The sequence below is a fragment of the Melanaphis sacchari genome, unplaced genomic scaffold (genome assembly GCF_002803265.2).
Source record: "Melanaphis sacchari strain LSU unplaced genomic scaffold, SCAv2.0 Contig1988_pilon_pilon, whole genome shotgun sequence".
NCBI classification, from domain to species: domain Eukaryota; kingdom Metazoa; phylum Arthropoda; class Insecta; order Hemiptera; family Aphididae; genus Melanaphis; species Melanaphis sacchari.
The window spans coordinates 40,003-64,005 of NW_020270968.1; the positions used below are offsets into that span (position 1 = coordinate 40,003).

General features: G+C 29.3%; 1 protein-coding gene across 4 annotated transcripts in view; it reads left to right on the plus strand.

Moving 5' to 3' along the window:
• The first annotated feature begins 1,595 nt into the window (after positions 1–1,595).
• Positions 1,596–24,003, plus strand: part of LOC112592851 (segmentation polarity homeobox protein engrailed-like) — a 71,493-nt gene continuing 49,085 nt past the window's right edge. The window contains exons 1-2 of one of the 4 annotated variants that reach the window (XM_025336996.1): positions 1,596–2,069; positions 18,519–19,554. In XM_025336996.1, the coding sequence (XP_025192781.1) occupies positions 18,720–19,554 (835 nt within the window). In that variant the 5' untranslated portion in view covers positions 1,596–2,069; positions 18,519–18,719. Of the gene's footprint in view, positions 2,070–18,518; positions 19,561–24,003 lie in introns of all 4 variants that reach the window. The other 3 variants (XM_025336998.1, XM_025337000.1, XM_025336999.1) reach the window with 3 other exon arrangements.

Here is a 24,003-nt window from a genome sequence, read left to right on the forward strand (position 1 = left end):
GGTGAAGACACAGTTTTCATGAGATTTATTCCTGTAACTTATCTCAATCTCTAACCCAAACCTCCAAAAACTCATTGAAAACGAGTTATTTTTATTATGAAATCTCCAATGATATAAACATATGTTGGTATCTACATACTTGACAAATTTCACTTTTTTTAAAAAAATATAGAATTTCATGGAATTTATAATTTATTTATAAATACCTTCTTTTAATAGCTAAATCATAGCCTATAATTGATATTGTTTAATTTTAATTGTGGCAATTATGATACAATACCTACGTGACATATTATGTGTTTCACCTATTGATGTTATAATTGCCAAAATAAAGTTAAGACTGCAGGTGGTTTTCACCGGCCATGTACACAACTACACACGATGATTATACGCGCGTATCTGCATATGAGTAAAATCGTATTTATATATATATATATATATATATATATATACTATATAGGTTTATTCATAATTTCACGCGCATACACCTTTATAATATACCAATATAATATATGTAAAAACGTGTGTGAATGTAATAATAGAAATAATAACGAACATCGCGGCGAAGGCGATGCAATGTGTTCGTGTTTTTTTTTTTTTTTAATAGGTACATAATATTACGTGTGCGCGCGACAGTCGCGGACCTGAGTATAAATGCGGTTAATGCAAGTCGGCACGCCGCGGTCGTCGGTAAGTGAGTGTACCCACCATACCTTACCTATACCCACATTATTGCATGCGATCGCGCACGCCTGCAGTGGTGCAGCCGTGTATCGCCGTCGCCCGAAACGTTTATATTGCAGTATGGTGTGTACGAATATAATATTGTTACATAGGTAGTGTATACCTACGCGTCTATGTAGGTGCGCACGCTATACGAACGGAAATCCGAAAAGCGATTCCAAATAATACATTATGGGTAGGTATTATTGTGTTGTACACATATACGTATATAAACACACGGGGGAGATTATAATATAATATAATATTATCACCATAAAATTTATATACGTATTGCGCATACGCGTATGTGTCTGTATACACAAACTAAAATAATATATATAAATAAAATAGATAGCAAACGCGACGGCGGCGAAACGACAAGAGGACCGAATAGTATATTCACTACTATGCGTGTGTGTAATAATGATGCTCGCGTCGGACGAGAGCGAGCAAGAACGACACGACGGGGAGTGAGAGGGAGACGGATGTTATTTTTTTTATCTTATATTATGCAATTTATTATGTACAAATGTTGTGTGCGACGGAGAGAGTGGAGTGTAGTGTGTACACGCCAGCAACGACGGACGGACGGACGTATAATAGAACGCGGCGGCGGCGAAAAGACCACACACGAAGCAGTTGCCGCCGCCGCCGCCGTAGCGGTCTGAACCGCCGCCACCGCCGGTCGTCCATTGGTGTGCGCGCGCGCTAGCGACGATCGCCCCTTCTCGACGCGGACCCCGACGCCGCCGCCGCCACCGCGCCCAAGTGGGCGGCGCCCGGGCGGCCGACGCCATTTTTCCATTTTACCCCCACCTCGGGCCGGTCGACAGCCAACGATCCACCGCCGCCGCCGCCGCCGACCGACCACGACCGCCGCTCACCGACGGCGAACAACTCCACCGCCGCCGTCGCATCCGTCCGCCGTACGCCCGTCCGTCCGGTCATCAGGTCTCTGCAGTGCAGCCGCGCTCCAGTCAGATTCGAGAGGTCGCGCGCGCACCTACGGAATACAAATATTTATCATTATTGTTATTATTATTATTATTATTATTATTACTATTGTCGTTTAACTCGGCGGTGCCCGCACGCGCACGCGCACACGTAGTACCCGGTAAATCCGATTTCGATTTAAGATATTAAGAAACACGCGGGTGTATACCCATAATACTATACTGCGGGTGAATAATATCGACATTACACCTACGCCGTACCTGCTCACCCGGGTACCATCATCATCGTCTTCTACGCTACACAAAAGTTTTCTACACCGACGAATTTTCGCATATTCCTCTTCACACGACGGGAGCATCTCTTGGTTTTCCGACTCCACGCGCTCGGACCAGGTACTTAATTACAAATCATTTGTGTTTATATATTTATATCTATTCCGGCCTATAGCTGCCGTAATGATGGACGGCTGCTGTATAATGCAATTATGTGCATTGATGCGAGCCCGTGGTTATTTGATATTAATGTTATTCACGTGCAAAATATATGCGCTTATACTTATTCGTTGGCAGGTATAGTTGGTTACTTATGAGTTTAAACGGTCTTATATCACCACTGTATTAGTGGTTGATATTGTAATTACGTGTGTGACTGGTTCGATTGTAATAATAGGATTTCTACTCGATATTGTATTAATGTTACATACGGCGGAGTAACAATATTATTTAAAAACAATTGATATTGGCCTGCTTCCTCGCTAATCACGATATAGTTACCTAAAAATAAATAAATAAATCGTATTATTTAAATACGTGTTTCTATTCTGTATATATATATATTAATAAATTTACCTAGGTAGGTTTAAGACCTGAATTTATATCTGTTATATTGGTATACTATGTATTCGATGCATATTACTTATTAGGTACCTATAAAATATAATAATAGGTACATACAATAATGGAATAGTACGTATATTAATAATGTATATTGGAATTTGAAGAGGCGTCTAATTTTTGTTTTTTATTTTATTTTGGTTTTTATATTTCATATAACCATTCACGCTTATGAATAACGTAATTTTAACTTATAAACGTATAGATTCGATACTAGATAAAATATAACCACGTATATCATATGTTGACAAAAGTTAATAATTAAAACCATAATTTAACATAGACGGCCTATTTATTTTATTTGAATTGTGTTAATGTCATTTTTTTAATTAGTGTTGAATTCATGCCTTCTTATGAACTAATGTAAGAATGTATTTAAATTTACCTTACTTTACTATAGGTTATTAAAAACAGTCATATGTCATACACTTACTTTACTATGAGCAAATAATAAAATGAAAACACACAGACAATTACATTCTATAACATTCAATTGCTGTTTCTCAAAAATTAACACGCATTGAATAACACATATATGTTATTCATTTATATTTTCCTGATTTTTCATTTAATTATTCTAAACAGAAATGACTATTTCCCAAATTATTAGCTTCTGTTATGATTATAAATATTGTCTATACAAAAATATCAAGTTTCTATATTTTTAATTTAATAATGTGTATAATAATAGTACGTTTAAATAATTATGCATAGATACCACAACTTACATCTAATTTAATAAATGATAAGTAATTTACCATATGTCAGTATCATAGGTATCATAATATATTAAAAAAAATTTATGTTAAAATTACGTTGAAAATAATAGATGTATTTATGTTTGGATATATACTGTATAAACACGTAACAGTAACATTTATTTTATCTGATTTACCACTTACCAGATTCATATTACTTACAATAATGTTTATTTTAACTTTAAATTTGTTTAAGTAGGCGCCTGCTTGATAAATTTGATCTTTTTATTTTAAGTTATTTAAATAAGATATTGATAAATAAAAATACATGTATTACAAATAACACATTATTTTATAATAAATAGGTTATATTATATAAATCCACGTAGGTATCTATTGTAGAATAATATTTAGGTAGGTATACTACCATTAAATTGTTTATTATTTAATAGTTGTTTTAAATAATTGCAGGTATATATATAAAGTGCAAAGTTTTTTTTTAATATAATAATACATTATTAACGATATAATTAAGAAAATAATAAGAGCTGGAGAAAAAAAGTGAAAAAAACCATTTATAATTTATAAATGTTTAATTATAGTAATTTTTGTCAACTTCCTTTTTAAGTAAATACAAACATTACTAACCAAAAATAATGTATAGGACCTACATTCATGTACATACCTACCTGCATTATATGATAATAAATTATAAAATAATTTAATACGACAAAAAAGGAAAAATGTTTTCAAAAGTTTTTTTGTTAGTTATTTACGAAATTTATAGTTACTAGAATAATGTTCAAAACATTCGAATGCCGTTTTAATAACAAAAAATACTAAAAAAGGTATATTATATAAGTTAAGATATTTCTATATTATCTAATACCTTAATTCGGAAAACATACGTACTAAATTTATTGATTAGCTGAAGTTTAAGATACTAATTTATTATTTATTGACCAAATTTTTGTTCAATAATAATGTTTCTAAATTATAAACAACATTCATTACAGATAGTCTTATTTATATTAAATGATTTTTAATGTTTTAAGGAAATGTAATTAATGAAATACCGAGTCATTGTTAAAATGTAACTTTTTGTAATTATTTATAATTTAATCAAAATGCAGTAGTGATGTGCATAGGTCACAATCAATAAGCTATAAATGTATTCATACTATTATGATAACTTTTAAGTAGGTACCTATAAGTGAATATTAATGAATTGTAATTTTCTTAAATATAATGTGATAAATTGTTAAGCTAAGTTATTTGTTAACAAAAAAAAAAATGCAATTAATGTAAAATGTAAATGTTAATGCTTCTTACACATTATAAATCACCAATTAATAGTGTTTAATCTGTCAGTTAAAGACATTTTACATTAAACATATGCACCTATATTTATAAAATGACAATCATCTAATCAATGTGACCAATATTAAGATAATATATTCTATTAGTGATTTTTCAGATTTTAGTAAATATATAGGTAATATATTACATATAATTAATTTGAAATAATTCAATAATGTTTTATATGTAATAACTATAGCTTTCTAAACCCGCATAAAAATGTTGTAGTGAAAAAACGATTCAACGGACCAAACTAGAGTAGTTTTTAGTACCTATATCATTAAAATTTCTTATAAAATTGTAAAAATACATAAATAAAATGTAAATATATATAAAATATTTTTAAATATCTGTATATTAGAATTAGCTGCAATTAAAAAATCTTTGGAAGTATTTGTGTGATTATAAGCCCAAGGATTACATGTGTATAATAAATACGCGTTTGCAGATGAATTTAGACATTCGTTGTCAGTGCTATGTATACATTAAATAACTATAATTAGTGATTGATTAACATTAACAATATATTTATCATATAGAATTAAATAAATTATTATTAGACTTAAGTAAGCGTCTACTTGCCTAGTTATGAATAAGTAATGAAAAAAATGACGTAAAAGTGTGGAAAAATAGAAATCAGGGGTCACTTTATAAGCAGCACGTGAAGTATAGGTACACATATGTATATATGAACAATATAATATAGGTACACTTCTAATAATGTATATAAAATCGATAAATGATTGACAACATAAAATTAATTTAATTAATTCAATACACAAGGTTGTTTAATATTACTTATAAGGATATACATATAACATTTTGCCACATTGTTATTATTGAACATGTCTACACTTTTCAATTTTGTGTCAACCTGAGATAAAATATTATAGTAGGTAAAGAATATACTGAATTGTTGTTTGAAATACCAAGTATGTGTACAACATTATAAATATTTATTAACCAAATACGATATTGTGAAAAACTCGATGAAAATCCAATGGTAAATTATGGTTATATCACATTAGGTTCGCTATTAAAAATTCTACACTTTAAAATATTTAGTTTGATATCAAGTAATTTTAAATATTGCAATTTTATTTATTCGGTATTCGGTTGCCATTCAAAATAGGCAGTTATTTACTACAATTATTTACAATATTTAGTTACTTTATGAATTAAGTTATAATTTATTATAATTACAGAAATATATTTGTATATCTAAATTCATCGTGAATAAATAATAATATGAAGTAGGTATTTCTTTAAATAACATCTTCTTTAATTTTTTTATTTTTCCATGTTATCTATAAAAGATTATTACAGATACATATACATATTATATAAAAGCCAATATATTTTGAAGTATTTCTCCTTATTTTAATAGCTAAATATGTTAAATGTGTTATAAATTTAAAGCTAAATATGAAATAGATATTTCATCATTTATAATTATTAAATTTAAAATAAACATAAGTATATTTATCTAAATATATTTTCTTGCTAAATATGAATAAATAAATAGTTTTTTTAGATAATTTTAACAAAATTACCGTCATTGAGTGCTTAGTAAGCTTAGTTTATACTGTAAAATATAAAAGTATACACTTACTGTTTAGTGTATATTTATATATATATCGTATGATTTATTTTCTCCAACAATTAATGTTATTAGCTATTCTAAATAGTATGTTAACGTCAAAACATCTGTTATATTTTTAATTTAGTAAATAAATTATTCTATTCATCACTATAAAATTACCTATACCTACATGGTGAAGAGTATATAGACACAAATGTTCACGTTTATTTAAATATTAGTAAATTATAATAATAAGTGATTACAAAAATAGTAATAATAATAATTAATCGATATAAAAATGCAATTAAAAGTAATGTTGAAATTTCTTCATAGTTACACATCTATTCTTTTGTTATGTGTTATTTAGACTTTCAGATATATGTATTATTATATTCATAAAGTTTTATTAATTGATACAAGATATATAAGAGAAGTTCCCATCAGTAACTATATACAAGATTGAATCCATATTTATAAATTTTAAATGTCAATTTTTTTGTAATTTTTATAGTATTTCATTAAATTATTTTGACTGTAAAAAATCGTTTAAAAAATAAACTTATTGAATGTGCCATTGTTAACACTTCTTTAATGTATTGTACTAATTATTATCTAGATTTAAGAACTTGTAGACTATGTATATTTATTAATATATAAATATATTAATGCAATAACTTCTATTTTTTAAATTATCACAGATGCAATCTGGGTCCATTTTATATTTAATTTTTTAAGCGTCTGAGTATTTTGAGAATTAAAATTAAAAAACAATTTCTTAAACAGCTAAATCTAAAAAAAAAAAATATTCAGTATGTCGTCTACGCTCCGCCTATTTTTTACTTTATTGCTGAAACAATGGTACCTATTTCTATCAGAGAAGTTGCTTATTCATTTATATAGGTTTGCCATATTTTATTTATTCTTTCTGGTTATATATATTTATAATATATATATATGTGTATATATATATGTGTATATACACATATATATATATGTGTATATATGTATATAATATGTATATGGGTGTATACAAATGAAAGTATCTTCTAAGATATTTCTTTTACTAATTTGTATAATGCGTGTGTTTTTTAAAGATAGGCATAGTTAGCATAATTAAAACATGGACAATTAAACATCAAGTATTAAAACTTAAATTACGGTGAATAATTTATGAAGGAGGGTCAGCTATACATGGAGTTCGCACACAGATACATTTTCAAGTCTTATCTTTTTAAACATAATTAACATTTTGTACCAGCGAGGAAAATACAGAGTAAAATTATAAACATATTACTCAACACAAAGCATAATGATAACGATACTTCTGTAATAATAACTATACACCATGTGCTATGTGCACTGTGCACAACACTTCACTGCAAAATAGTATTTCGGACGAATGTTCCACACAAATTCATGCGTATATAATTATTAAGTTGAACAGATGTACGTAGCGTGTGTCGATCGAGTCAATGGAAATTAAACCTTTTTATCTTATGTTGATCAAGGCTGTGAGTAATAAACAGGAAATTCGATTAAAAATTATCATTGCACAATTTTTATTCATTTTTTTTTTAAAGGTATGCTCTTAATTAGTACATACAAGAGCGTGTTAATTACCTGTAAACATATAAATATTGGTACACAATAATTAACAATTGACTTAATATGGATTTTTTCTATTTATTTAATAACTAATGAATAAAAATATTATATCATTATGGTAGGTCATATACACCTCATGTACATTGCACATAGATTATTATATTTAACATAATATTGATGTATATAGCATTCGTAATTTATGAGAGCATCTATTTTCATATAGTTGAGCGTACCAATTAACTGTACTATATTTTTTTGTAAATACAAACAAAACGTTACATTTTTTATTGCAAACATTTTCAAAAGCATACAAAAAAACGTGAAAGAGCTTTTCATTAAAAAATGAGTTGTCCTTTGTAATGAAAAATTACAAAAAACATTTTTCATATAATTACCTACTTTAATTACTTATTTAAATCTGGGACTGTAATATAATTGAATAAACTTATACCCATAATATATAGAAGTACATTAATAATAATAATATATAATATGCCTATATCTTGTCAATATTATTATAAAACACCAATTGATTAACCTAAAAATAATTTATGTTCTCATAGATAGGTGGTTACTATAAAAAAAAAAAATAAATAAATAAAAGAACCCTGTTAATAAATTTTGGTTGATCGAAAGCAGATAATATGTTAATTAAATGTCTGATAATTTTTATATCAATATGCGTGAAATTCTGCAGTAAAGCACAAAATGTGGTTATCCATGTTTAATTAACCATATAGTATCCGTAAGAAGATGTGACCATATTCTATGTTAAACACTTCACCGTGGTATGACAGAATACAAGTAAATAACAAGCCAATTAAATGTTTAAACTCTGAAAACAAAATGTATTCAACATTTATATACCTACACACACCACACGTCCACACACGCACATATAGTTTCTGCAGAGAGTATTTTATATTAAGATGCTTATATTTACCTACTATTTCATATAGACAGTCCCTGTCGAGTGAATTCTCTAGTCTGTACTTAAATGTAATTTTTTTTTTTTGTCATAATTGATTTGTTACCCATCGCATTTTTAAACTATACTTGTCCTTTACGTAAATGTATTATTTTCATCTTTCTCTAATAAATATATAGATAGTATATTAGTATACCAGATACTTATTGTTGATACAATTATATTCAATAGATTCATAGAATTCTTTTTCTTATTTTTCCCCAAGTAATAACAATTCAACATTGTCGTTCTGATTGAGAACTTTAATATGATAATTATTATTACATATCACCATACTACATCCCTGCTACTTCTTGATATTCTTTTTATTATTCATAAAGTAGCGAGATTGTTATTTAATAACTTAACAAATTTATTAAATAATTATTGGTAAGCACCAAAAAGTACTACATACACACGTGCGCACACACACATAAATAAACAATAAACAAATAAATATAGAAAGTGACTCTGTAGCTCCTCTGCATATATTTATTTAAGTATAAAATAGGAACAAAAAAAAATTTTATTGAGTGAATTTGAGCTATGCGTTAAAGATAATGTTATATATGTCATCGTTTATTTACAAAAAAGAAAAGTAAACATATTGACTTATTGACTATAATATATTGTCGAATAATCTCAAATGACATATTAATTAAACATTATTATTATTGTCGCATCTGTACATAATATAGACACGCGCGTTAAAAACGTGTATATTTATACAAATGAACGTACATTTATGTAAATGACTCAAACACTAATTTAATTGAACTCATGTACATATATTCTCGGAAATATATACATCTTAATTGCAATAATATAATAAATAACGAGACGTTTAAAAGTCGAAATCAATTAAAATTTAAAAACCGTGACCATATAAAAAAAAATTACAAACTTGACGATTTAAAAAAAATATTAACACACTATGTCATTTTACTACTTCCATAATACACTTATGTAGATATCAATTGCAGCTTACGAATATATAATGTAATATGTAAATATATTATACTTATATAATATGTTTTTTAGTTAGGGATATGAAATTTATCTAAAATCTCATTGCAACTGCAGTTACAAAATTAATTTTCTTGTACGTATAGCGTACTGATAATAATAATTTGAATAATTAATATCTATCAGCTAGTAGGTACTTATAATGTACCCATGTCATATTCTAAATATAATATTTACTATAAATTCGAGGATAATATGGATATTTCTGTTATACTTACACGTATATAGTGTAGATCAGTACACGGAACGTATTCTATTCATAACGTTTCGGGTGACATTAATTGTTGACAACTGCTGCAACAGCAAAGCAACCACACCACAATTGAAACGTATGTATAACGTAATGGATGACGTGTGTCCGCTAATCCGATACGTGGGCGATCACGATGATAGAGAAGACCGTACATCACATTATAATATTACACATACATATATGAATAATCACTCGTGTTTAATTATACGGCACAAATGAGAACAGACAAGTCGTCGTCGGCACAACACGTGTCAACCGAAAAATAATAATATATATATTCTTATTTTCTGTCTGCGGGTGTAATATTAATAATAATAATAATATGTCTACAAGCTGCTCCCGTATAAATACATATATATTATGTGTCTTTTGTATACATCAAAAAATTCTCTATACTTATGCCTATAGGAAATATGTGCTAATATTATAATGTATGCATAAATTACTTTAAATATACAGTCGTTAACGTCATAAGTTAATAATACAATATAATATATACCTTCTCTCCATCACTCATAAATTGGTTGGATTTTTGCTAGTGAAATATGTTAAATATTTTTTTCAGTCTTCAAAATGTTGGATGAATTCATAATAGATTAGGCAAAATTGATCTCTTAAATGCATGTAAATAATTTTATGAAAAAATGCCACATATTTTAAATGTTTGTAATGGGAGAGCATTTATTTACCAATATTCATGATTTTAAATAATATTTGTGCTACTTATAGATATAGTAGGTCACACAAACTAGTAAAATATTTAAAAAATGATTCGAAACTTTAATTATTTTTATTCTCCCAAAAATATTATTTCGGATTTCTTTATTGTCTTTCAATGTCGAACATAATCGTTAAAGTTGTTCGGTGTAACTACGTACTATCACACACCCAACTCAGAGAATCGAAAAGCTCTAGAAATCGTCAAAAGTTTATTTTTACAGTGTTATTATAGGTGTTATTGGTGTTACCAAAATATTATACACTTCTGCATCAACATTACGTGTGTACACAGAGCAACGCAAAAAATACTAAACTGTTAGGTACATTATATTATTAGCACTATCCAACGTCGCCACTGGCCCTAGATTTCGCGATGGACGAAATGAAAACAAACCGTAAATTATAGTAATATTTTATGAAAAAAAAAAAAAATGAAAAATGAAAAATAATAATAAACTTGATTTGTTTTTTTTGGCTCGTATTATGTGCCACGTACTATATTATTATTGTTAGTATTAGTGGTATATGCGTACATCGTGTAACGACTGCTGGGCGATATTAATAATTTCGCCGTAAAGTCACGCGCCGCTTATAGATTAAACAATAATGTATGTACATACTTTTATCGCGAAACGACACGGTTGAAAAATAAAAATCATAAAACACACACACACACACACCAATATAAGAATAACACATTATTATAACGTATTTAATATTAAGTGGGTATACATGTTCCGTCAGTCGGCCTATAAAGTCCCATTTAGGTTATATATATAATACAACCCAATATATAGGTAATATTATTCCGACCCTGAACTTATACAAGCCTAAATTTTTTAAACGTGACAGTGTCACTGATACATTCATTTTAGAGGTCAACTTTTATGTTTGTAAATCCATTATTATTGTACAGCGGGAAAATTTTCGGAAAACGTGAAAAAATATTATAATACATAATTTTTTTAAATTGTGCTATATTATATGTATAAAATATTATATTTGCAATTTTCAATTATTCACAATACAAACATAGTATATTATTTTTAAAACTGCGAACGCGTGAACAGTACGTATATTATAATTATTCTACACATCTAAATATATACACAATGCATTTGTAAAACGAATTCGCAACGACCTAAACGTCGTCTAACAAGTTCTATTAATTTCTATTTGATAAGCGTAGTTATTTTATTAATGTAATTTCACTATTATAAGATAATTGAAACTAAATTTTTTCTAGTGATAATTTTTTTTTAATTATATAAAAAATAATAGTAATAATATTTATTTTAAATATACTAATACACAAAAACCCGGGAGGGTAATTCATTTTTTTTTTGAATTCTGAATATTTCATAGAAAAGTTCAAAAATCATATAAGTAATACTTTTGCGCAGCACATTTATATGAATTTTCAATCAAATAACGCATGCATGGTTTTTAATATACCTATTAATTTTTTGATAATATATTATATAAGTAGGTATATTAAATTTAAAGTAACTTTCAAAAGTCATAAAAACAATTTTCTATACATTAAATTATGTGTACAAAACGTATTTATAATATATTAAATTATTATACTAGCTGCCTAATGTAACATTTATAATTTACATTAATATTTTTATTAAAATAGGTATATCAATATCTTTTTCACTTTACACAATATATCATTAAAATTTATAATATTGTGCATTTCAACATTTTTAAATTTACGAATAGATATTTATTTATTTTACACGTGAAACTTTACAACAAAATATACATATGTAACATTATACAATATTTTCATTTACAAAATTTATTTTTATAGACTATATGTATTTATTTATTTTTTATATTTTTTCCAACGGTTTAAATGTATGCTTATTTGAATAAATTTATTGTAATAATTAAAGTATTAAATTATGTGGTAGACATCTTAAGACGATATAATATATATACGTGACCACTAGTCGTGTTTGGTCACCGACAAAAAGCAAGTCCAATATTAAAATAACCGAATGAATTTTTATCAAATCGAACAATTAATAAATTAATAATTTTAAACTCAGTTGCAAGACAATAAAAAAAAAAAAAAAAAAAAAACATGAATCATAAAGAATTTCGAATAATTTAAATCATGTGCGCGTAAAATTGGCCGTAATTAGTATACTTACTGTAATAACTAATAAGTAATTATTTAAAATTTACATACAATACAGTGGCGTAACTATAAATTTGGGTCTCCGGGGCAGTATAAAGTGTTGGCCTCCGTATATTTATAATACCAAAGTTAAAAAAAAAATAGCCACTTTATTTCTGTATAGTAGATAGGTATTACAATTTTTAAACAATAATTTAAGTGTTTCCAAACTTTTTAAACACACGGTATAACAAACATTATAACTTAAAAGTTAAACTTACTTGTTCTATGCAAGTTGTCCAGACGATTCGACAATCAAATATAAAATGACTTGTAGATGAACAAAATGAAAAATAGACGATGTTAATATTAATATTACGACAATAATAATCGTTGTATGATTGCCATTAATGATGAGTGGCATAGATTAAATATACTAGTATATTTAATCTATGTTGGTAGATACTGGATAGTATGTGTTATGTGTACGAGTGGTACGACGATTATTATTTTTATCGCATAATAATTCAAGATTCAAGATTCTATAAACATTATACACATCGTGATATTAATATAAAAAATAAACATCTTCTGTTTTCCAATAATAAGCTGTTTTGCACTTTTTTCCTATCCTAATAAGTAGTAATAGTACATGTCTCGTGAATTTTAAAATAAAATTCAAATGTTTCCATCCCGTAGTTACGCCACTGATACAATATAACTAGTTTATTATAATATATAGGTAGGTACTACGCTACGTTCAACTCATGATTAAAACTATAAAATATCCAATATTTTTTTTTTTTTTTTTTGCAATGATCCTACACTTAATAAAATAATACACTAATATAGTAATACGTAAAAAAAAAAAATAAAAAAATGTATAATTTTCACTCGCCATACACATAAGTAATACATACGTGTAAACACGTAGTAACACATTTAGTCAAGTCTGACACGATGTTAAATATAAAAACTTATATATACTTATAACTTTGCAATTTAATTTTATAATAATCATTGTTGTATTTTAGTAAACTTTATCATTCGTATACTCGTAGATACCTATAGTATGATACGAACATAATAATTAATATTAAAATAATAACAATAATGCGATGTCCCTAAGAAATTTAGAACATATATTAAATATTAATGAAATCCTGATATAACATGCATATACTATATTATCCGGCCAATGGGATATCCCATTCTCCATTGCAGGATCCAACTATACTATGTTAAACGACGACGAGTTAACAAGATTTCCGCGCATTTAAAATATCACTCGCATCTGCTCCCCTACGGAATTCCGGGGCTAATTTCTCCACACGCATAATAATGCACGTATGTAAGTAGGCGTACATAGAGATACACATTGTCGGGCAATATATTATTATAATCACGGGACTCGCGCAGGATTCCGCGTCGGTGCAGTGTTATAATTTATTACACGCGTATTTACCTACATTATACGCAATACAATGCAATGACAGAACGCGACGAGGTTGCTGTACACGGTTTATTATTGCTCAAAATCCGCCAAAAAGTCGGCATTCCCGGCGGAATTCTTTTCAGCGACAGCCGCGTTTATATATATACACCTACCGTATAACTACTGTATTATTTATATCCTTTACATGGTATATAAACGACGAGATCTGTTGCGGACTGCGGAGATTATTTTAATTGCTCGCCGTCAACGCGTCGCTTTAAACACATAATATACATATATACGAACGAAAGACATTATATTATTAAACGCACAGATATGCCGCCGCTGCACTAATTAGCTATTAATTGCGACTTGCGCACATACCGTTTTTGTTTTCATGCTTACGTATAGTTGTATATGTGCGTGTGTGTGTTTGGATTATGGCCGACACTAAATAATAATTAATAGATATATATATTTAAATCGTATACAGAATGATTCACCAAGCATGCTCACCCCTATTTATTTCATGTAATTAATTTATTCAAAATCTCTGAATTTTTTTAATTTTGAAATAATGGATAAACTTGAAGATCTTAATTTTAAATTATTGAGATTTTTGTACTCCTTAAGAAGTGTTCCATGGTGATAGAAACATCTGTTTATTTCAATAAAAACCCTACATTTTTACTATAAATTATTTAGCGGGTATTTAAAAAAAAAAATAAAAAAAATAGTCTATAAAAATATAAAATAGATGTAATATTGAATTTAGGTAATGTATTTTTATCTTTGAAGCTTACAAAGCAAAACTGGATTGGCTGAACATAAATTTGCTATGCTGTTTGATTGTGTATAATAGTGCCCACTGCAGTGCAATGCATACACGGGTTGCACATTGCACAATGGATTCCTCTTAATAAGCGTATTCCTGACTGGTATCTTTAACTTTCAAATGATTTATCTATTTGAAATAAATTAATGTACCTTCCTATATTTTCAAAAATATCGCACTCCTATTAGTAATATTAAGACAGATAAAAATATATACACAATTCATTAACAAACTTAATGGAGCTTTTATGATAATAATGTTTACCAATTCACTAATAATAATATCATGTTTATTATATAGAATTGTATTTTATGTATACCTAATATTAAAGTTTTCCACGGCGTTTAAATACATCTTTGCAAACTTAACAAGATCGTCATTCGTTACCCTCAAATATTTTTTTTTCAACATTTTAAATCCTACCCAACGACGGTGAAGATCACATCTGTAGCCTACCCTTTTAAGCCGGTCCAGGTTCTAGTGCGATGTAATATTCTATTGTTAGTGAGGTTTGTGCGTCTAATTCTATCCTGTGACAGAATTGATATCAAACATATTATTTTTTTTTTTTTGTAACCCTCCACGGTTTCGGGAGCCCGGTGCATTATTGTATGGATATGAAATTATTTTATATGCATACTATTGTGTTATAACTTACAAATAATAGCAAGCATGAAAAATCGTTAATCAGTTTGGCGTTTATTGCTTTTAAAACCTACGTCGACCGTAATCAAAAAAATACGTTAGATTGATTTAATTATTTTTCACAACCTACATATTTGTTCGGATATTTTTTTTAGACACATAGAAGTTATACCTTAACTAATAGTCTTAAAAATCTGAATGCCATCTACGTCTTATAATGATATATCGATTTATGATAACTCGAAAAGTACCTAGGTACTTTAGGAAGTATAATATTTACATAAACGTTATAACGCCTATATAGTTAGTAGATATGAAATATATTAATATACTATACTTATTATAAAAAAATTACATTTTGTACACCGTACTTACTAAATAATAGAAAAAAACTCGCTATTTAAGTATACCTACTGAAAATATTATTTAAATAGCATTTTGCTAAATAATTTTACCTTAACATTAATTTTTATCATGCATTTTTATTATGTATGTTTATTACTTCCACTGTTTATATGAATGTGTAAATTTTATAGTTAATAATAAATAAATAAAAATGTTTTATTTTTCATTTTATACAATTTTTTATTTTTTGTTGATTATAAAATTATCTTTATTACAAGGTGCCAATTTCACAAGTGCGATGACAACGTCTGCTTTGGCTTTTATATGCATTAATTACAAAAATTATGTAAATACATACAGTAAAGTAAAGTCTGCTAAAAAAAAAAATTGATAAAAATCAGCATTACGTATAATATATGATATACCTAATCGTGACACCATGACTTTAGCGACGTGGGCCCCGCAAAATTCGAAAAAAATTGCGTGCAAAATACTATTATAGCTTATAGAGTAATACTACTAATATATACACTTATATACATAATTTAAGTTTATATAATAATTTATGATTTATAGTATTAATATGTATAGTGGGTATTATTATAAGTGTATATTCCTGTGCAATTAATGGACATTATTATCATAAAAGGCGCTTAAACACTGAAATGGAATTTAATCAACTAATTAGGTACCCAACTATTAGGCAATACAATGTATATAATATGATACAGTATAACATGTAAACAGATATTATTAGCTCTATAGAAGAACGCTACTACTCATTATATCTTGTGCTAACAACAATAAATGTTTATGGTTGTTTAGGATTTTCAATTTTATCGTATCCAGTGCATATAAACAACCACAACCTGCAGATAAGAACTTTGATAATTATTTAAATATTCTAAAAGGACCATTTTGAATTTCTTAAGATAAATATATCTTTTTCTTAATTTTATAGTGTCTACTCCTAGCAACTTTACTACTCTATCTATATACTATAAGATAGCTGGGAATATATAACTATATACGAATAATAAATCGATCCTTATACTGAACAAGATTTTATTTTTCAATACACTTATTGAAATTATGATTTTAGGAATTTTGAGTTGGTACCTACTTATATTTAAAATTATTAAGGAAGTGGCCCATAGTGGAAAAAACGTCTTGTTTAAAACGAGATGAACCCATCATCCTTTTTTCCTTTAAATTTAAACACGTGATTTTTTTTTCTTGAAAATGTTGACGCATTTAAATCATATTCTATTTAAAGTTCATAGTCACTGAGTTATTAAATTTTCTACGCTAAAAAAAATGTTACTGTTCTTTAATACCCCTATCAGAAATTTGAATAGTAAACATTGCATGAATGGAAAATAAATTTAAAAATGCAATGATAATATGTCTATAATTTTTAAATGTAATCGTAACCTGTATTTGCCTGTCAGAGACCCACCCCACTTTCGCTGTGTTCTAATAACGACTTAAACGTAAAAAAAATTCTATGAGTCTTTTCATATAGGAGTTAACGTGTTCATCTATAATAGTAATTATTTATTATTTATGTATTGTTTATACAATTTACTTTTATCACCTGAACGATAAAATATATGATATATATCTCATGAGATGTAAGAAAAATGGCATTTTTTTTTACTTTTTGTCTCTTATCAAAATACGTTATCAAAATATGAGTTCGTATCTGTAACGATATATATATTATTTAAATATATCATGCTAGAATTAATATCGTCTTAAGCGCTTTTCTGCAATGTATGTGTATACTATGTACTTACATATAATATATTGTATCAGCATTGTTCACATAACAAGATAATATCGTATGCATATGAAATAACATATAATTATAGCAACTGCTGACAATGTTATGTGAATTTCATCGTTCTCGCGAGCACGTTGTCTATATGATACACATTTCCAAAGCAGCGCACGATCATTGTAAGCGGATTTGATTATAGTGCTGTAGGTACATTTTAATACTTCTGTGTATTCTTTTGATATTGAATTTTGAATTGAATTCTTATATTTTGAGTATATAGAAATGAAAACGCTATTGATATATTGGCACTCGACTAAAAACTAAATCGGATAACCGAGAGTTGATCGGAAGGTCTAATTCATTTGTAGATGTGGCGTTAATAATTCCCCTCTTGCGCCCACTCTAAGATTCCGTTCGCAGTACATACACTGCAGCAGATACACAGCCGATGTCAATTTGATAACGTGACAATAGGGGAAAAAGATATAACTAATTATTAAATCAATACCTATAAAATATGTTTATAGATATATAATATTAAACGTTTTAATTTTGTTATTTTAGCGGATCATCGATCCAACGCGACATACGAGTGATGCACCTGAATCGCCGTTGCAGTTGTAGTCGCTGTTGCTGGACTAAAGAACATATTATTATACGTTCATAGTACCGCTGTTTCACATTAGTGCACAGACATACAAACAGACAGGTGGGAACAAGTGGACAGACAGCCAGACGGACGCCACAATACACGCGTTGCACGTTATGATGATGACCAACTGTCTGCAGCAGAGCGTGTGCGCTGAGGCGACGGCCATGCAGGCGATGGAATTGCACCGTCGGAATAGCGGGGGCGGAGGCGATCAATCGATCGGCAAGTCCGGTCGCGACGACGGTTCGGCTACCGAATACAACGACGACCGAGTGCAGCCCACTTCCGGCGGTCGTCTGAACGGTTCGGCCGAGCGTCCGTTGAAGTTCAGCATAGACAACATATTGCGACCGGAATTCGGTGGCGGTACCGGAAGCTTGGCCACGTCCGGTGGCAGTCCTCCGACGGTGTTCAACCCGTACGACCACCATCACAGACACTACCACCCCCACCTTCACAATCTCCAACAACAGCAACAACAACAACACCTCCACCTCAACCACATCGACCGTCTGAATCACCTAAACTATCAACTCCATCATCTCAGCCAACTCAGTCACAACGCTGCTACGGTGGCCGTCAACGCCAATACGGCGGTTCGTGCGGCCGCGACGGCTATCAACGATTCGGCCGGCCCGGCGTCGTCAGATCACGAAAAGTCCAACAGCAGCAGACGGTCCTCGTCGTCGTCCACCGTCGAACCGCTGAGCTCGCCCATTGATCTATCGTGTTCCGACTCGCAGACCTGCGCTAACCCCGCCAACTCGATAACCGCGAGCACCACTACTGTCGCCGCAGCCGCTGCCCACGCCACCGCCAACGCCACGCACGTTACGACCAGCACTGGTTCCATAGACGCAGCCATCAATGCAGTTGCTGATAAAGAGGGCTCTCAACAATGGCCGGCCTGGGTGTACTGCACTAGATACTCGGATCGCCCTTCTTCCGGAAGAAGTTAATATACAAGATAAATACTTCCTCCCTCTCGGCTCTACTACAATGTCAACACTCAATCGTTCCATAAGAATTATTAATTATTCGTCTTGCCCAACTGCGTTGTGTGCCCGTCACAATTTTCATTGCCAATATGACGTTGGCGTTTACCAATAATATTATTAGAAAGAAAAAAAGTTGCTTGATTAAAATAAATTAGAATCATACAATGAGTCATTTCGAATATTAATTAGTTATTGTTAATGAATCTGTGTATTAAATATTTATCCAAATAACAAATAGGTACGTGCGTAAAATCAAATAAAAATAAGACAATATCATTAAGATCTAAACGATTAAGGAAGCATGCAAAAATTATAAACGTATAGTTAATATAATTATAATAAACCATGATAAATTCAAGGACGATTGCACATTGAATGAAATGTCATGTCATTAAATTAGTAAATTCGTCACAGTTAAACGTTTAAAAGTTCTGATTGTAACTGCTGTTATCGGATACAAGCATGAATATTGTTTTGTAGAATAATGATATTGATAATTAAATCAATTGAAGCTTTTACTATTGGTGTATAAACATACCACACTATTTTTTTATACGCATATATATATAGACGGGTTGTAATAGATGTTGCTTTAAGATATACCTAGATGAATTTTCGTTTATACTTCACAAAGTGTCAGTTATGTCGATTATACAGTATTGAATTGTAGATATATAATAAATTTATGTATACATATTATTGAAGTAGGTACCTATTTTAATTTTGTTCAGAAAATTTCAATGATATTTTATTAGTTTTAAAATTAAAAATTAATATTTAGTATTTTTAAATTTGAATATTTTCGTTTCATCTACGAAAAAAACACGAGGGATACTGTTTTATTGTACAATATGTTAACTTAACCTCATTTTTCAGTTATAAATTATCTTCGGAAGTCCGTTGACCTTATTGCTAGATATAAATTACCCTTTCCTCCTACCGGTTAGTAGTTGATTTCTTACGTAAGTTTCACCATGTAGCTAGGGTAGTGCACGCACAGAACGCTAATTGCGAATAATTTAAATAACATCTCCTACAGGCTATGGCTGTCCGGATAAATCGATCGTAATTTAATACAGCAGATTACTGAGTTATATCAAGTACATCATTTTCGAATTGATTTTCGTGAAGTACGCACATTACAATTACAGTTTCACAAACTTAGTAAGCTTGTAATATTACCTATAATATAGGTCAGTTGAGTCGTATGTTGTGTAGATAAATCCTTGAGTAGCGCTTGCGGGCAGTAATATTGATGAAGAACTTCTGTGTGTATATGTGTAGCTTACCTTACAATATACTATGTGGTGTTCAGTATTATTATCAAGTGACTCCTGGTATATACATAATATTTATCAGTAATTTATGTCTGCGTTGCAGAACTATTATTGCCCGCCGGAATCGTGTAACGCGTAGAGCCATTGCAGTGATACACTTAACAGTTCTTGACGTTTGTTTGCCGTTTTTAGAATATCATTAAACAAGTACACAATGTTTCATTTTATTTTCCACAATTAAATTACAATGCAAAAATAAATACGATTATTATTCTCATATTATTCGGTCAACGATTACGCGTGAAAATAAAATATGATATAATAAAGGTACATATAATAGGTTTGGCTCATAGGTTACAGACAACGCACTTTCGTATTTGTGTGTTTACTCGAGATTAATCATTGTATAAATAATGATCAAGGAACATTGAACGTTTATAATCAATACGAACATAAAATAAATAATTTTATACGTAAAGTATAATTATGGCGTATTGTGTATTATATAAATACCTATACGTATAATTTATTTTATGCGCGGTATACGTATTAGGCCCATACTAAGATTTTCGTCAACTTTGCGCATTGACTTAAAATCTCACCGATTTAACTTACTATCAAGTTATTTTTTTCATTAATCTTTGTCGAAGAGCCCCGATAATAATATTAGGTACAACTACACATATACTACTAAATCGCAATAACTAAATTATCGATCGGTGCAGTTTTCGAGTCGTGATATTAGACGAGTAAGCGAAATTAATGTGTGTAATATTATTTATTTTACTATTATGCAAATGATAACACATTAATATATTATAATATACCTACTCATACGTTGTAGCTATATAATAAATGTGTTCGCGTATAATAGTCTTACGATTATCGAGTCGCCGAGGCGTGCACCGTAAGGTTACAAATGAGTTCGTTTAACTATATAGTAGGCAAACGGGAACGACGACATTTGTCGAACGTCCAAATAATCATACTCATATATATATATATATATATATATATATATATATATATATATATATACGCGCATAATATTACAATACCTAATACCTGAACAAATATAGCTGACGGTATATATAATCACCGCTAGGAAATCGAATATTGCAATTGTGATTAATGCTTTACCGTGTTACATTATACGCGATCACAATCGAAACAAGCGTATCTACGTGCAAACGTTTCGTAATTATGAAAATTTCAAAAGCGTATTTATACAGAAGATATAAAACGTATATTATATGGAATGACTCATTAAGTATATTCAATCCCATTTTAGATTTTTTGCGGAGCGATTAATATATTAATTTTACAGTTATGTGTATGTGTGTGTGTGTTACACGGTAATCAATAAATATATAGTTTGATCTTCAATTTTGAGAATGGTTTCTGACATAAAATTGGATCTAGTTTGTATTTTTAAAAGGTTAAAATTAAAAATTCTTTGTGTTTTATAGTATAATTTGGTAAAACAAACAAAAAAATTAAGAAAAAACAGAAATTTTATGCAAACTATCAGCATTCGAAAAAATCTATTTCATTTTTTGATTTAACTTAGTAACGAATATTTAAAATTTTTTGCGAAGGAAGTTCCGAAATATATACTGTATAATAATATAAGATAAAAATGATAAAAATAATAGTTTTTTGAACTTAATGACATCGAAATATGTAATAACAAACATAACATCATTAAAATAATAATACTAATCTAGATAAGAAAGATAAAACTAATGATGGTCCTTTAGTATAATATGTATTTTATACGTTTTTATTTATGAATAATAAATTAATGTAAACAATCGCTAGCAAGTTATATTTTATATGGTGACTACTTCACATGCCTATACGTATACAATGTAACAAATAGATCGATTTTATTTTACTTACCTTAGTATAAAATATGATATTTTTGAAACAAATTGAAATGACATTTTGTTCTGTAAATGGAAATCACCGCACTATTATTTGTTTCTATTAAAAGTATTTTATAAAAACTGCGTTAAATAATATATAATTACTTTGATAATTATATACTTTGTAACAAATCAACAAATTAAATTAACTATTATGCCCTACAGAAATACAAAAATTTTCACATTCATACACCTAATTTTAAAAGCGGTTTATAGATTTAGGCCCCAGTTGCTTCTGGCCCTTTCGAAGGATATTTCAAAATTGGCGAAAATACCAGCACGTTATTCGTAACCAAAATACAAAAAAAAAAAATAAACAAAATGTTGTCAAATCTTTGTTGATTTTGTTGAGCCATTATCCATATTCAATACCATAACTGCAGTGGATCCAACCTATATAACATATTATCATCATATTATAATAAATTTATAATACATCATATATCAAAATACCGACGAAACGCAGTAGTCGTACAAAATAAAAACTCTGCAGCGATTATCTATATGTATAAACTTATTATTAAACTGACGAAAAATCCATTTTACGGCCGTCTGCGTCGACCGTCACACAGCGAACGATGATGATGATGAATGGTGATAATAAAATAGATTCCTATATGCACTATGAAAGACGTTGATTTCGTTTTATTAAAAATCCTACGGGTAAAAAACAGATCTAATTCGTACATATAATAGGCACTATAATACGTGTCGGGTCGAAGCAACCAGCAGCATATATACCATATAATGTATATTGTGTATATACGCCGCGAGACGTCCGTACTTATGCTAATGATGGCGGCAAGAAAAATAAACGAAAAAGGACTTTCAATAGGTAATGTTATCTGCTGCAGTGCGAGGACCGGAATCGATTCGGCCGACGTTTAATTAATGTAGAAGAAAAAAAACCACAGGAGTTACCGAGGAAGTTTAATGATTGTATTATGCCATCGCCGAACTACCGCGGACCGCAGACGCGGCGGTACCGCTCAGGAATATATTTTTTTTCATTTTGCGATCGGACGTTTCACGTATTATATTATTATACGATTGTGCCGTGCGAGTGCGTCTACGCCGCCGACGTTTCGGTGTATACGAATTCCGACGGAAGACCTCGACAACGATAATTATAATTTTGGATAAAATTTTGTCCGACCGCGTAAACAACACCGTAAAAAACGTACGTCGTGTGCC